This window comes from Lithobates pipiens, unplaced genomic scaffold, assembly GCF_037356315.1.
Source record: "Lithobates pipiens isolate NorthernLeopardFrog02 unplaced genomic scaffold, aLitPip1_a1.2 Scaffold_8, whole genome shotgun sequence".
NCBI lineage: Eukaryota > Metazoa > Chordata > Amphibia > Anura > Ranidae > Lithobates > Lithobates pipiens.
This window is the reverse complement of record NW_027507903.1, coordinates 430,314,333-430,327,453: the sequence shown is the minus strand read 5'-3', so window position 1 is coordinate 430,327,453 and position 13,121 is coordinate 430,314,333. Positions and strand designations below refer to the sequence as shown.

Genomic DNA, 13,121 nt, shown 5'->3' with positions numbered 1-13,121 from the left:
AAGTGGGGACAGACTGCGGAGTGCTCCTTTAATAAGCTTTATTGAAAAATGCACACATCAATATACAAAAATACAATGTTGTCCATCTAAAAACGCACTCCTGGAATGCCAACTACGCCATAAACATTCATGCTAGACAGTAAACAGGTTTATGTGGATGACTTGGAATACGGATCTAAAGAGGTCCTGGGAAACCCATGGGACACTTGCAACTAAATTCTATGTGCCTACCTTCATGACATCCAGCCCAACTATGAGCCCTGTGTTATCAACATGCATGCAAAAAAGGGAAGTCTATGGCAAACCAATAGTCACAAGGAGCAATGAGTGATGCATGTACATTCTAGATTTCAAAAGCTTTCAGCGGTTATACGGCACCACTATCTACACAGTACCACTAATGGATAGCAAAGTCTAAACTGAAACCAAGAAGGGGATTCAGTATCAATTATAAACCGCAGGGAAGGAGGGCGCAGACAGAGGTAGAACAGCCCGGATATAATCACTGAACAGATACTGTAGCAGCTCCAGGCTATTCAGCTTGGTTTGTGACACAGACTGTATTTGCGTCAACACTGATAGCACATCAGTCTGCAGGGGAGTTTATAATTCAAATGCACAAGGCATAATATAAACTTGTCCCCACTCTGGGGGCAGTAATGACATATGGCTGTCAGGTCTTCTTCCGTATTAAGAGGAATCCTTCTTCCTGTGTCCACTCGTAGCTATTTACCACTGATGTTGTTACCGCGAGTCACTTGCGTTTTCTTTCTGCAGACTAGTGCATATCCTCCACGACCAGTCGGCCGCTCACTCCCAGTCTAACTTCTAGTTTCCGGTTTCCACTGTGTCACTATCCGTTGGTCATGAATGAACATGGGCGATAAGATGGTACATTGCCAGGGCACGGTTGGATAGATAGGAGTGCATGGGATGCTACACCAACGTGTTTAACCCACCTAGCACGTTGGTTTCATCAGTCTTGTGACCAAAGACCTCCTTTAAGCTTTTGGGATAAGGTTGTGGGTGGGGCTTACTTGGCCCTAAGCGGGAACCCTTCATGAATGCACTCGCCAATGCCTGGGAACAAGGTGGGGCCACGGTCATACGAGCATCAGTATGAAGGCAGCACCCCAGACATGGAAGTGAGCCATTCGCCTTGCACAGATGCATTTATTATACAAAGCACTTTACTGTGAAGAATTCTTGCCCTGACACTATACAACTTCCTTCCCAAATACAGAATTTTGAGGGGACATCATGAAGCCTGTGTACTGCTCCACCAGCTCAGCCATAGCTTGTCACCTCACTCCCAATGTCAATGTAGAGCAACATTTACTCTTTTTGGATCCAGTTCTCTTTCTTTCTCCTAGTACCTCCAGCTAGCGCCATAGGTTCTACGCGCTGCAATATCAGTCTTGGATGTGCGTGGGGCACCAAATGTTAGGGAGCCACCACCCCCTTCACTACTAGGGGACACTGTCACCTGTGCCTGGTACTAATATTCCGATGGCTGGCTGCTATAGCATTTTCACCAGTCCTGGTTACTCATTGCAATGGCATAATAGACCTCTTCCTGTCAACTTCACTGTACAATTAACCCCTTCATAGTGGCTCTCTTATTATCCCTCTTAATCCCCTGGATGTTACAAGCCCTGTTCTTTTGGATATGCCATGTATCATAACGCACCCCTTTAGAGCAGTGGTCATCAACCCTGTTCTCAGGGCCCACTAATAGGTCAGGTTTTATGTATTACCTTGGGGAGATGCAGACTAGAATATTGCAATCATGAAGCAGCAAATGATATCACCTGTGATATATTTCAGTTATCTTGCAAACCTGGCCTGTTAGTGGGCCCTGAGGACATGGTTGATGACCACTGCTTTAGCCCGGGTTCACACGTGTGCATTGCGAATTGAAGCTCCGGTTTCACTGTGAAGATAAAAATCTGCAAAAAAAAAAAAAACTGTTGTTCAGAGGTTCCTCTAGCTGCGGATGAGTGAGCAAGGAGAGGGGGAGGTGTAGTGAGGAGAAGGAGAGAATTCATGTTAAGAACGGAATGCATCTGCAAATCAGATGCATTCCCATAAAAGATAATGGGCTTGTAATTCACACTCCAATGTCCAGAAAACACACACTTTTTTTGTGCAATGTGCAGTGAGAATGCAATGCACATATGTGAACCAGATGCATTCAAATGAATGTATTTTAAAATGTTCTGTGAATTGGATGCGGCTCAGAGAACTTTAGACCAGGCACTTTTTAACTTGGGAATTTATACTCAAGTTTCTTGCATGTACAGGATTAAAAGATTAGTCTTTTAACCACTTGCCGACCGCCTCACGCCGATGTACGTCGGCAGAATGGCACGGGCAGGCATAAGCACGTACATGTACGTGATTTGCCTCCCGCGGGTCGGGGGCCCGATCGGGCCCCCGCCCGGTGCCTGCGGCGGTCGGTTTTCGTTCGGGAGCGATCCCGGACGAGGGGACGGCCATTCATTCATGGCCACCCCCTCGCGATCGCTCCCGACGAATGGAAATCCTCGGTGACATCACTTCCTCTCCTGTAATGTAAACACAGGAGAGGAAGTGATGTATTCTCTCCTCCGTGTCGGTATTTTTCGTTCCGACACGGAGGAGAGCGGATCAGTGAGTTGCACCAACACATCCCACACACAGTAGAACATGCCAGGCACACTCACACCCCCCCTTTACCCCCCGATCACCCCCCCAATTACCCCTGCCCCCCCAGTCACAGTGACACCAATGTCATTTTTTTTTTTTTTTTTTTTTTTTTTGCATTGGTGTCATTTGTGACTGTAATAACTGTTAGGGCAGTTAGGGTTAGCCCCCTTTAGTTCTAATGTACCCCCCTAACCCCCCCAATAAAGGTTTAACCCCGTGATCACCCCCCGTCGCCAGTGTCACTAAGGCTGGGTTCACATTGCAGCGGTTTATGAGAACGAATGTGATTCGCACCGCACTGCAGTGCAAATCACATCCGATCTCTGTGCGATTCGAGTTCAGCCATTCGCCGCACCCGCCGCACCCGCCACACCCGCCGCACCCGCCGCAAATTCGCACGGGACCCTTTTTTTGGCCCGCAGCAGAATCGGATCGCATGGGTGTTCACACCATGCGATCCGAGTTTGCAGATCGCACTGCGATATGCGAACTGATCTGGGGGTGTCAGTAACATTTCACTGACACTCCCAGCAGTTCGCATAGGGCAGTGTGAACTGCCGCCTGGAGGCATGCGATGCGGGAACCCGCCGCGGATTCGCGGCGTTTCCGCATCGCTCCAGTGTGAACCCAGCCTAATAAGCGATCATTTTTCTGATCGCCGTATTAGTGTCACAGGTGACGCTAGTTAGGCAGGTAGGTATTTAGGTTCGCCGCAGCTTTTTATAGCGCTAGGGACCCCCATATACTACCGCATAAAGCCCCCTGATTGCCCCCTAGTTAACCCTTTCACCAGTGATCACCATATAACTGTTACAGGTGACGCTGGTTGGTTAGTTATTTTTTTATAGTTTCAGGGCACCCGCCATTTATTACCTAATAAAGGTTTAACCCCCTGATCACCCGGCAGGTGTCATTTGTGACTAATAACTGTTAGGGCAGTTAGGGTTAGCCCCCTTTAGTTCTAAGGTACCCCCCTAACCCCCCCAATAAAGGTTTAACCCCGTGATCACCCCCCGTCGCCAGTGTCACTAAGGCTGGGTTCACATTGCAGCGGTTTATGAGAACGGATGTGATTCGCACCGCACTGCAGTGCAAATCACATCCGATCTCTGTGCGATTCGAGTTCAGCTATACAGATAGTATGGCTGAATTCGTGTCGCACCCGCCGCACCCGCCGCAAACTCGCACGGGACCCTTTTTTTGGTCCGCAGCAGAATCGGATCGCATGGGTGTTCACACCATGCGATCCAAGTTTGCAGATCGCACTGCGATATGCGAACTGATCTGGGGGTGTCATTAACATTTCACTGACACTCCCAGCAGTTCGCATAGGGCAGTGTGAACTGCCGCCGGGAGGCATGCGATGCGGGAACCCGCCGCGCATTCGTGGCGTTCCCGCATCGCTCCAGTGTGAACCCAGCCTAATAAGCGATCGTTTTTCTGATCGCTGTATTAGTGTCACAGGTGACGCTAGTTAGGCAGGTAGGTATTTAGGTTCGCCGCAGCTTTTTATAGCGCCAGGGACCCCCATATACTACCGCATAAAGCCCCCTGATTGCCCCCTAGTTAACCCTTTCACCAGTGATCACCATATAACTGTTACAGGTGACGCTGGTTGGTTAGTTATTTTTTTATAGTTTCAGGGCACCCGCCATTTATTACCTAGTCTCACTAGTGTACCCCTAAATTTAGGGGTGTCTACTTTCTAAAATGGGGTCATTTGGGGGGGGGGGTTTGTGCCATCTTGGCATTTTATGGCCTTCAAAACTGTAACGCCCTTAGAAAGCCTGAAGGCGGTGCTTGGTTTTTGGGGCCCCGTACGCGGCTAGGCTCCCAAAAAGTCCCACATATGTGGTATCCCCGTACTCAGGAGAAGCAGCAGAATTTATTTTGGGGTGTCATTTCACATATGCCCATGGCATGCGTGAGCAATATATCATTTAGTGACAACTTTGTGAAAAAAAAAAAAAGTTTGTAATTTTCCCGCAACTTGTGGCAAAATATAAAATATTCCATGGACTCAACATGCCTCTCAGCAAATAGCTTGGGGTGTCTACTTTCTAAAATGGGGTCATTTGTGGGGGTTTTGTGCCATCTTGGCATTTTATGGCCTTCAAAACTGTAATAGGTAGTGAGAAGTGAACTCAAAAAATTACGCCCTTAGAAAGCCTGAAGGCGGTGCTTGGTTTTCGGGGCCCCGTACGCGGCTAGGCTCCCAAAAAGTCCCACATATGTGGTATCCCCGTACTCAGGAGAAGCAGCAGAATTTATTTTGGGGTGTCATTTCACATATGCCCATGGCATGCATGAGCAATATATCATTTAGTGACAACTTTGTGAAAAAAAAAAAAAAAAAAAAAAAGTTTGTAATTTTCCCGCAACTTGTGGCAAAATATAAAATATTCCATGGACTCAACATGCCTCTCAGCAAATAGCTTGGGGTGTCTACTTTCTAAAATGGGGTCATTTGTGGGGGTTTTGTGCCATCTTGGCATTTTATGGCCTTCAAAACTGTAATAGGTAGTGAGGCGTGAAATCAAAAATTTACGCCCTTAGAAAGCCTGAAGGCGGTGCTTGGTTTTCGGGGCCCTGTACGCGGCTAGGCTCCCAAAAAGTCCCACATATGTGGTATCCCCGTACTCAGGAGAAGCAGCAGAATTTATTTTGGGGTGTCATTTCACATACGCCCATAGCATGTGTGAGCAATATATCATTTAGTGACAACTTTGTGTAAAAAAAAAAAAAAAATTTTTTTTTTGTCATTATTCAATCGCTTGAGGCAAAAAAATAAAATATTCAATGGGCTCAACATGCCTCTTATCAATTTCCTTAGGGGGTCTACTTTCCAAAATGGGGTCATTTGGGGGGGTTTTGTACTGCCCTGTCATTTTAGCACCTCAAGAAATGAGATAGGCAGTCGTAAACTAAAAGCTGCGTAAATTCCAGAAAACGTACCTTAGTTTGTAGATGTGACAACTTTTGCGCAAACCAATAAATATACAATTATTGACTTTTTTTTTACCAAAGACATGTGGCTGAATACATTTTGGCCTAAATGTATGACTAAAATTGAGTTTATTGGATTTTTCTAATAACAAAAAGTAGAAAATATCATTTTTTTTCAAAATTTGCGGTCTTTTTACGTTTATATCGCAAAAAATAAAAATCGCAGAGGCAATCAAATACCATCAAAAGAAAGCTCTATTTGTGGGAAGAAAAGGACGCAAATTTTGTTTGGGTACAACATTGCATGACCGCGCAATTACCAGTTAAAGCAGCGCAGTGCCAAAGTGTAAAAAGACCTCTGGTCATTTACCAGCAAAATGGTCCGGTCTGAAAGTGGTTAATCCATAATTGCCCCAAGGGTGCCTTGGGCCAATTATGCCTCAGGGGATTTAGTACATGCCCCACACTATATAAGGCCACCTGGAAGTCGGTCTTGTGTAGTGTGCTCCGGCATGCTTAGAGAGAGAGAGAGAGAGAGAGAGAGAGAGACAGTGTCATTTCATTTGAGTTAGATAGAGCAGGCAGGCGAGTCAGTTAGCTGCAGTCAGTGTATTTAGTATATAAATGCATCCCAGGTATTGTATGTATGTATATATATATATATATATATATATATATATATATATATATATGTACACTGTATTCAGTTTAGCTAAATCCGTTCCTGTTATTCTCTTCCTAATATACTTATAGGCAGGCAGCTGCAGTATTTTCAGTCAGTGTACTGTACCCTGTGCACAGTGTGCAACCAAAGTTAACTGCAGACAATTGCTGTTGTTCTCTTCCTAATAATACCTCACGCAGGCAGCTGCAGCATTTTCAGTCAGTGTACTGTATCCTGTGCACAGTGTGCAACTAAAGCTAACTGCAGACAATTGCTGGTGTTCTCTTCCTAATAATAAAACAGGCAGCTAGTTGATTCAGCTACCTGCAGTATATTAGTGTACTGTATACTGGGCACAATGTGCAGATAAAGCTCAGTGCAGACAATTCCTTTTGTTTTCTTCCTAATAATACTACAGGCAGGCAGGCAGGCGATACAGCTAGCTGCAATATAATCAGTGTGTAATATATATATATATATATATATATACACACACATCCCAGCTTTGTGCAGCTACATCTCACTGCAGGCCATTCCTTGTGTACCTATTCCAATACATCAAAGACAGTATGTCTGGAAGGCCAACAAGGAGAGGCAGAAAGTCACAGGTCAATAAAAGTGGGCAAGCAGGCTCTGTGTCTAGAGGCAACAGTGCTGGTCATGGACACGGTGCATCCTCATCAGCATGTGGCAGTGGGCATGCTTGTCCTTTTTCTCGGCAGCTGGCCGTGTTGAGGCACAATATGCCGAAGAGTTGGTAGAGCGGATGACCAAGCCATTCGCATCTTCTGTCACCCAGGCTACCTTGGCTGCCAATGGAGGTGCCAAAGTGGCCTATTCCTTGGGCTCAAGGTCATCATCATTTACTCCTTCCCTAGCCCCACCAGAGGAGTCCCCCGAACTGTTCGACCACAGTGTCTGGTACATGCTGCAGGAGGATGCACATTGTTTTGAAGGCTCCGATGATGGTACCCAGCTTGAGGAAGGCAGTAACGTGAGCCCAGAGAGAGGGGTTGCCCAAGAAGGACAACAAACTGGCAGTCATGTTCCCCCTGCTGCAGCATACTGCCAGGTTTGCTCCAGTGATGAGGAGGGAGTGGATGATGAGCTCACTGACGCTATGTGGGTGCCTGATAGGAGAGAGGAGGCGGAGGAGGAGGCACATCTCCAACGAGGCAGGATGCCCTCCAGGGGCCAGTTGAAGTGCAACCAACCAACTACATCACACTGCAGTTCTTCAGTGTAGGCCTTTTTTGAGACGTGTGCAGCAGATTGCACCATTGCAATTTGCAACATATGTCTGAAGTGTATCAAGCGTGGACTAGACAGCAAGCTCTTGGGCACCACAAGCTTAATCAGACATACATCGAGCTCTCATGCAGCCCATTGGCAACACTACCTAAAAGATCCACACCAAAGAACAAGGCGGACCTCTCCTTTCTCCTCCTCATCAGCTGGGATCTCCAACCCCCACTATACCTTCAGTCCTCTCAGAAACCTACACTGAGAGGAATAAAAGGTGTAGAATTAGGTGTGCCACTGCCAAGTACTTGCGAGCAATCTGCTATCGGTACACTAACATCCGATTCTAGCAGGCAGATTTCCCTACCCTAGTTGCTCCACTGGCGAAAGAAGTTCACTCCCAACCATCCACATGCCCAGCGGTTGAATGCTAGCTCGGCTAAATTGCTAGCACTTCTACTGCTGTCTTTTCAGTTGGTAGACTCTCATCCCTTCTGTGAGTTTGTGGAATGTGCGGTACCTCAGTGGCAGGTTCCCAAACGCCACTTTTATTCAAGGAAGGCGATTCCTGCTCTCTACCTGCATGTGGAAGGCAATGTCCATGCCTCGCTTGACAGGGTGGTCAGCAGTAAGGTGCATATTACCGCTGATGCAGTAAGGAGCATATTACCGCTGACTCATGGTCCCGCAGGCATGGACAGGGATGTTACCTATCTTTCGCCGCACACTAGGTGACTCTGCTGCCAGCTGGGAAGAATGCAGGACAGGGTACAGTAGTGTTGAGGTTTGTTCCGCCACCACACCTCCAAAATTCTACTAGTGGTGATTCTGCCACACCTCTCTCCTCCACCTTCTCCTCTTCTTCTTCCTCCATGGCCTCTTCCTGTGCTGATTTGTCCTCTGAACCAGCGGTGCTCAATAGGCATTCAAGGGGCTATGCAAGCACGCAGGCAAAAAGATGCCATGTGGTGCTTGAGCTGGTGTGCTTGGGGGACAGGAGCCACACTGGGGCAAAGATACTGTCAGCTCTGCAGGGGCAGGGTCAGAGGTGGTTGACGCCATGCCAGCTTAAGCCAGGAATGGTGGTTTGCGACAATGGCACCAACCTCCTCTCCACCCTCCGACAGGGACAACTGACCCATGTGCCCTGTTTGGCTCACGTCCTTAACTTTTTTGGAGCAGCGGTTCTTAGGCAGGTACCCAGGCTTACAGGATATCCTGAGGCAGGCCAGGAAAGTCTGTGTGCATTTCCGTTGGTCATATGATGCCAATGCTCGGCTGGCTGACCTCCAAAAGAAATTTAACCTGCCCAAGAACCGCCTAATCTGTGACATGCCCACCAGGTGGAACTCAACGTTGGCCATGCTGCAGCGGCTGCACATGCAGCAGAGGGCCATCAATGAGTACCTGTGCAACTATGGCACCAGGAGAGGGTCAGGGGAGTTGTTGTTTTTTTCCCCACGCCAGTGGGCCATGATCAGGAATGCATGCACTGTCCCGTCACCATTTGAGGAGGCCATGAGGATGGTGAACAGTGACAGTGCATGTATCAGTGACACTGTCCCTCTTGTCCACCTGTTGGAGCACACACTGTGTGGAATAATGGACAGGGCACTTGAGGCAGAACAGAGGCAGGAAGAGGAGGACTTCCTTACCTCTCAAGGCCCCCTCTATCCAGACAGTGTTCCTGCATGCCCATTGAACATACAGGAAGAGGAGGATTGTGTCAGCATGGAGGTGGAGCCTGACACTCAGCATCAGCAGCAGTCTTCAAGGGATCATTTACAGTGCGAAGAAATCCATGGACGTGTACGTGGCTGGGAGGAGGTGGCTGCAGATCATGTTGTCCTTAGTGAACCAGAGATCTCCGGACGGAATGCCTCAGCAAACCTACGCTGCAGGGCCTCCTTGATCCTGCAAAGCCTGCGGAAGGATCCTCGTATTCCTGGTATCAAGGAGAGGGATCATTACTGGCTGGCAACACTCCTTGATCCACGTTACAAGGATAAGGTTGTGGACCTTATCTTGCTGTCCCAGAGGGAGCAGAGGATGAAACATCTTCGGGAGACCTTGCATAAAGGTTTTTTGCAACGCGTTTCCAGAGCCTGGGGGGTTACAATTTTCTGGTCCTCCTGGACAACGTGTTGCTGAGGCTTCGGTCAGTCACAGGAGGAGTGGTGGAGAAGGTGGCAGTCTGACCAATGCGTTTAGACAATTTTTTAGTCCGCAGCCCCAAGGTATGATCAGTTCCTGCATCCATCGCCAGCGTCTGATTCACATGGTGCAGGAATACCTAGGGGCAGGATCAGAGTTGGACACCTTTTTCACCGAAAATACTCTGGGTTACTGGGTCTTGAGGATGGATCACTGGCCAGAGCTTGCACAGTATGCAATTGAGCTACTGGCCTGTCCTGCATCCAGCGTTCTTTTGGGAACGCACATTCAGTGCTGCTGGAGACTTTGTAATCGATCACAGGGTACGCCTGTCCACCGGATTGGTCGATCGGCTGACCTTCATAAAAATGATTCAGTCATGGATCACCAGCTACCAAGCACCTGATGCTGATGTAATCGAATGATTGTTTTAATAATGTGAGATCCCTTCAAGACTGCCTATGCTGATGCTGAGTGACTATCCTCTTCCTCTGCAGAGTATATAGGGCAGGCCCTTACTTTCAAACATCCAACTTACAAACGACTCCTACTTGCAAACGAAAGGAGACAACAGGAAGTCAGAGGAAATCTACCCCTAGGAAGGGAAATTCTCTTCTGTAAGAGTTCCTTGTTTCACTAAAAACCCAACATTTTCTAAATCCAATTGTCATCGGGACAGAAAGTGAGGTGAAATCTTCTGAACAGGTGCGCAGACAGAAAAACAAATGTTACAGGGGTGATAATCCTTCCCTATGTTTTCCAAAAAGCTTAAAAATAGATTTTTTGGCTGGAGCTACATGTAAAAAATGTACCAGTTCAAAATTACAAACCGATTCTACTTAAGAACAAACCTACAGTCCCTGTCTTGTTGCACCGCCTGTATACTGCTGTTCAGAGTATATAGGGCCTGGGGGCCCCACGCTTTTCCTTTTATTATTTGGGTGCGGGGTTCCCCTTAATATCCATACAAGACCCAAAGGGGCTGGTAATGGGCTGGGGGGAGAGGGTTTCTCAATGATTTTCATCCATATTGCCAGGACCAGACATGACATTAAAGCCGCAAGCAGTTTTAAATTACTTTTTTTTCTTTAAAGTTATTGTAAAGCATTACACATACTTAAACAATTTCAAACATATACATTACTTACATACATAGTGAATACATATCTTAAATACTTTAACACAGAAAAGAAAAAAAGAGAAAGAAAAAAGAAAAAAAAGGGGGCCCCCACCCCCCCTTTCCTCTCCCTTCCCTCTCTCCCCTCTATCCTTTCCCCTTTTCTCTCCTCCAGCATAGTCTTTCCTACCATTACTTTCCTCTTTCTACCTTCAGCTTTTTACCAATTTCCTATACTGCCTCCATGGGTTCCAAACCAGGTGGCACCTTTCGTACGAATCTAATTCTTGTGCTATAAATATCTCCATCCTCTCTATATTATCCATTTCTAAGGCCCATTCGTTTATCGAAGGATACTGAGTTGATCGCCAGTGACACGGTATCACAGTTCTTGCTGCAGTCAACCAATACCCAAGAATGGACTGTTCTAAACACTGGAAACACGAGCCAATTTACAGGCATACTATAGACACCCCCCAGGCATGATATTTAAAGGAATATTTCACTGTTATTTCTTCACTTTAAGCATCGTTAAAATCACTGCTACTGAAAAAATGCCCTTTTAAAAACTTTTTTTGCATTGATACATGTACCCTGGGGCAGGACCCGGGTCCCCAACCCTATTAAAGATAATAACTTGCATATTAGCCTTTAAAATTCACACTTTTTCTTTCTCACGTTCGAGTCCCATAGACTTTAACAGGGTTTGAAAGTCTGTGTGAACTTTCGGTCCGTTTGAATGTTCTGCTGCGAACTGAACCAGGGGGTGTATGGCTCATCCCTTCTAACTAACTAAGCTAACTCAGGCTAATTCAGGCTGCCTATTTCATAACTCTTAAGCAAGGAAAGAGTGCTCTAATCAAAGACCATATTCTGGCTTCAGTTTGCCAACTGGGTAGAGAGAGATTTCCTCTCACCTACTGCTATGCCTCTGGTACAGGAAATGAAGAGCAATCATGTCATTGGTAACAGACAGCAGCAAAGAAAAAATACCCCCTCAGGTGTTTTACCACTGCATGTGCCATAGACTGCAACTGTTTTAAAGCCTATGGTTACCTAGAAAAAACTAAATAAGCAAAAAGGACATTATTTACCTTCAGTGCAATGTGTCCCATGTACTTCTGTGTTCTACTTCAGTAGAAATCTTTCGTCTTCCAATATCCCCCCCCCCCCCAACTTCTGATGTGTGATCTATGAATAGAGAGGTGAACTTTTCAATCATCCACCCAGCCTCCATTCATCATTGATCCTGTTTCATGCACAGAAGCTGTAGTATGGCTTTTGTGAATTGAGGATCTGGGTAGAAAGTGCAGGCATAGTTAAGCACTCTTGATAAAAGCCTGTGACATCTCAGTTCTATTAATCCCTACTGCACCGGAAGATTACAGCAGTGGGGGAGGGAGGGGGGCATCGGAGGAGGAAAATTTCAAATGAACTAGAAAGGACACATTACACTGAAGGTAAGTAACGTCCCTTGAACTTATTTTTGGAATCTGGGCATTTGGGTATATGAATATGCATGGTAATCAAATAATTGAAGTAAATGATTTGCTTTTGTGGTGAACATTACGGGGGGTATTAAATGGACCTTCAGATGCATGTGCTATGTATATGCCACTACTCATCTGTTTAATGTAAAGGAAATAATATAATATTGCATTCCTTAACATCTATCAGAGACTCTCTAGAATACAAGGGTGTGCAATCCCCACTGTGTTCAATAAAGTCGCAGTTTCCTGCTGTGATTTTAAACACAGAGGAGCTCTCCAGGTGCATACAAAGCAACATCGACTACAAAAAATTAATAAGCAACTAAATTTTCATTCACAGCAATTGCAGCATCAACAATTTCTTTTACAGCTTTTCAACTCAAAGAAAAGGAAATTTAGGAATGACTGATAAAAGTGGATGAATGTATATAAAAAAAATAGGTAGGTTTATGAAGTCAACCAAACAACATTTTCTTTGATGCTAACACCAAAGTTTGTTTTTAAGAAAAACTCAATTAGACCGAGGAGAGACAATCCAGTAAGAATCCAAATGAAAGTTGCACTGATGTACATTGGCCTCAACCTGCAGGGAGAAGAAGCATAGTTGAATACTGTATACTAGATAATTAAAAAAGTGCGTGTTATAAATACTTAAAGTAGTTGTAAAGGCAAAAGGTTTTTTTTTTTTTTTAACCTTATTGCATTTTTTGCAGTAAGGTAAAAAACCTTCTGCATGCAGCTCTCCCTAAATACATACCTGAGCCTGAGCCAGCGATGTGCAGGAGAGCTGAGGCTGTCTTACTCCTTATTGGCTCAGATA

The 13,121-nt window shown here is 45.9% G+C and overlaps 1 protein-coding gene across 1 annotated transcript in view; it reads right to left on the bottom strand.

The window, feature by feature from the left end:
• Positions 1–5,879: 5,879 nt before the first annotated feature.
• The window catches only part of LOC143964517 (leukotriene C4 synthase-like), a 67,708-nt gene continuing 60,466 nt past the window's right edge, over positions 5,880–13,121 (bottom strand). The window contains exon 5 of the mRNA XM_077474292.1: positions 5,880–12,884. Within this exon, the coding sequence (XP_077330418.1) occupies positions 12,749–12,884 (136 nt within the window). The 3' untranslated portion in view covers positions 5,880–12,748. The remainder of the gene's footprint in view (positions 12,885–13,121) is intronic.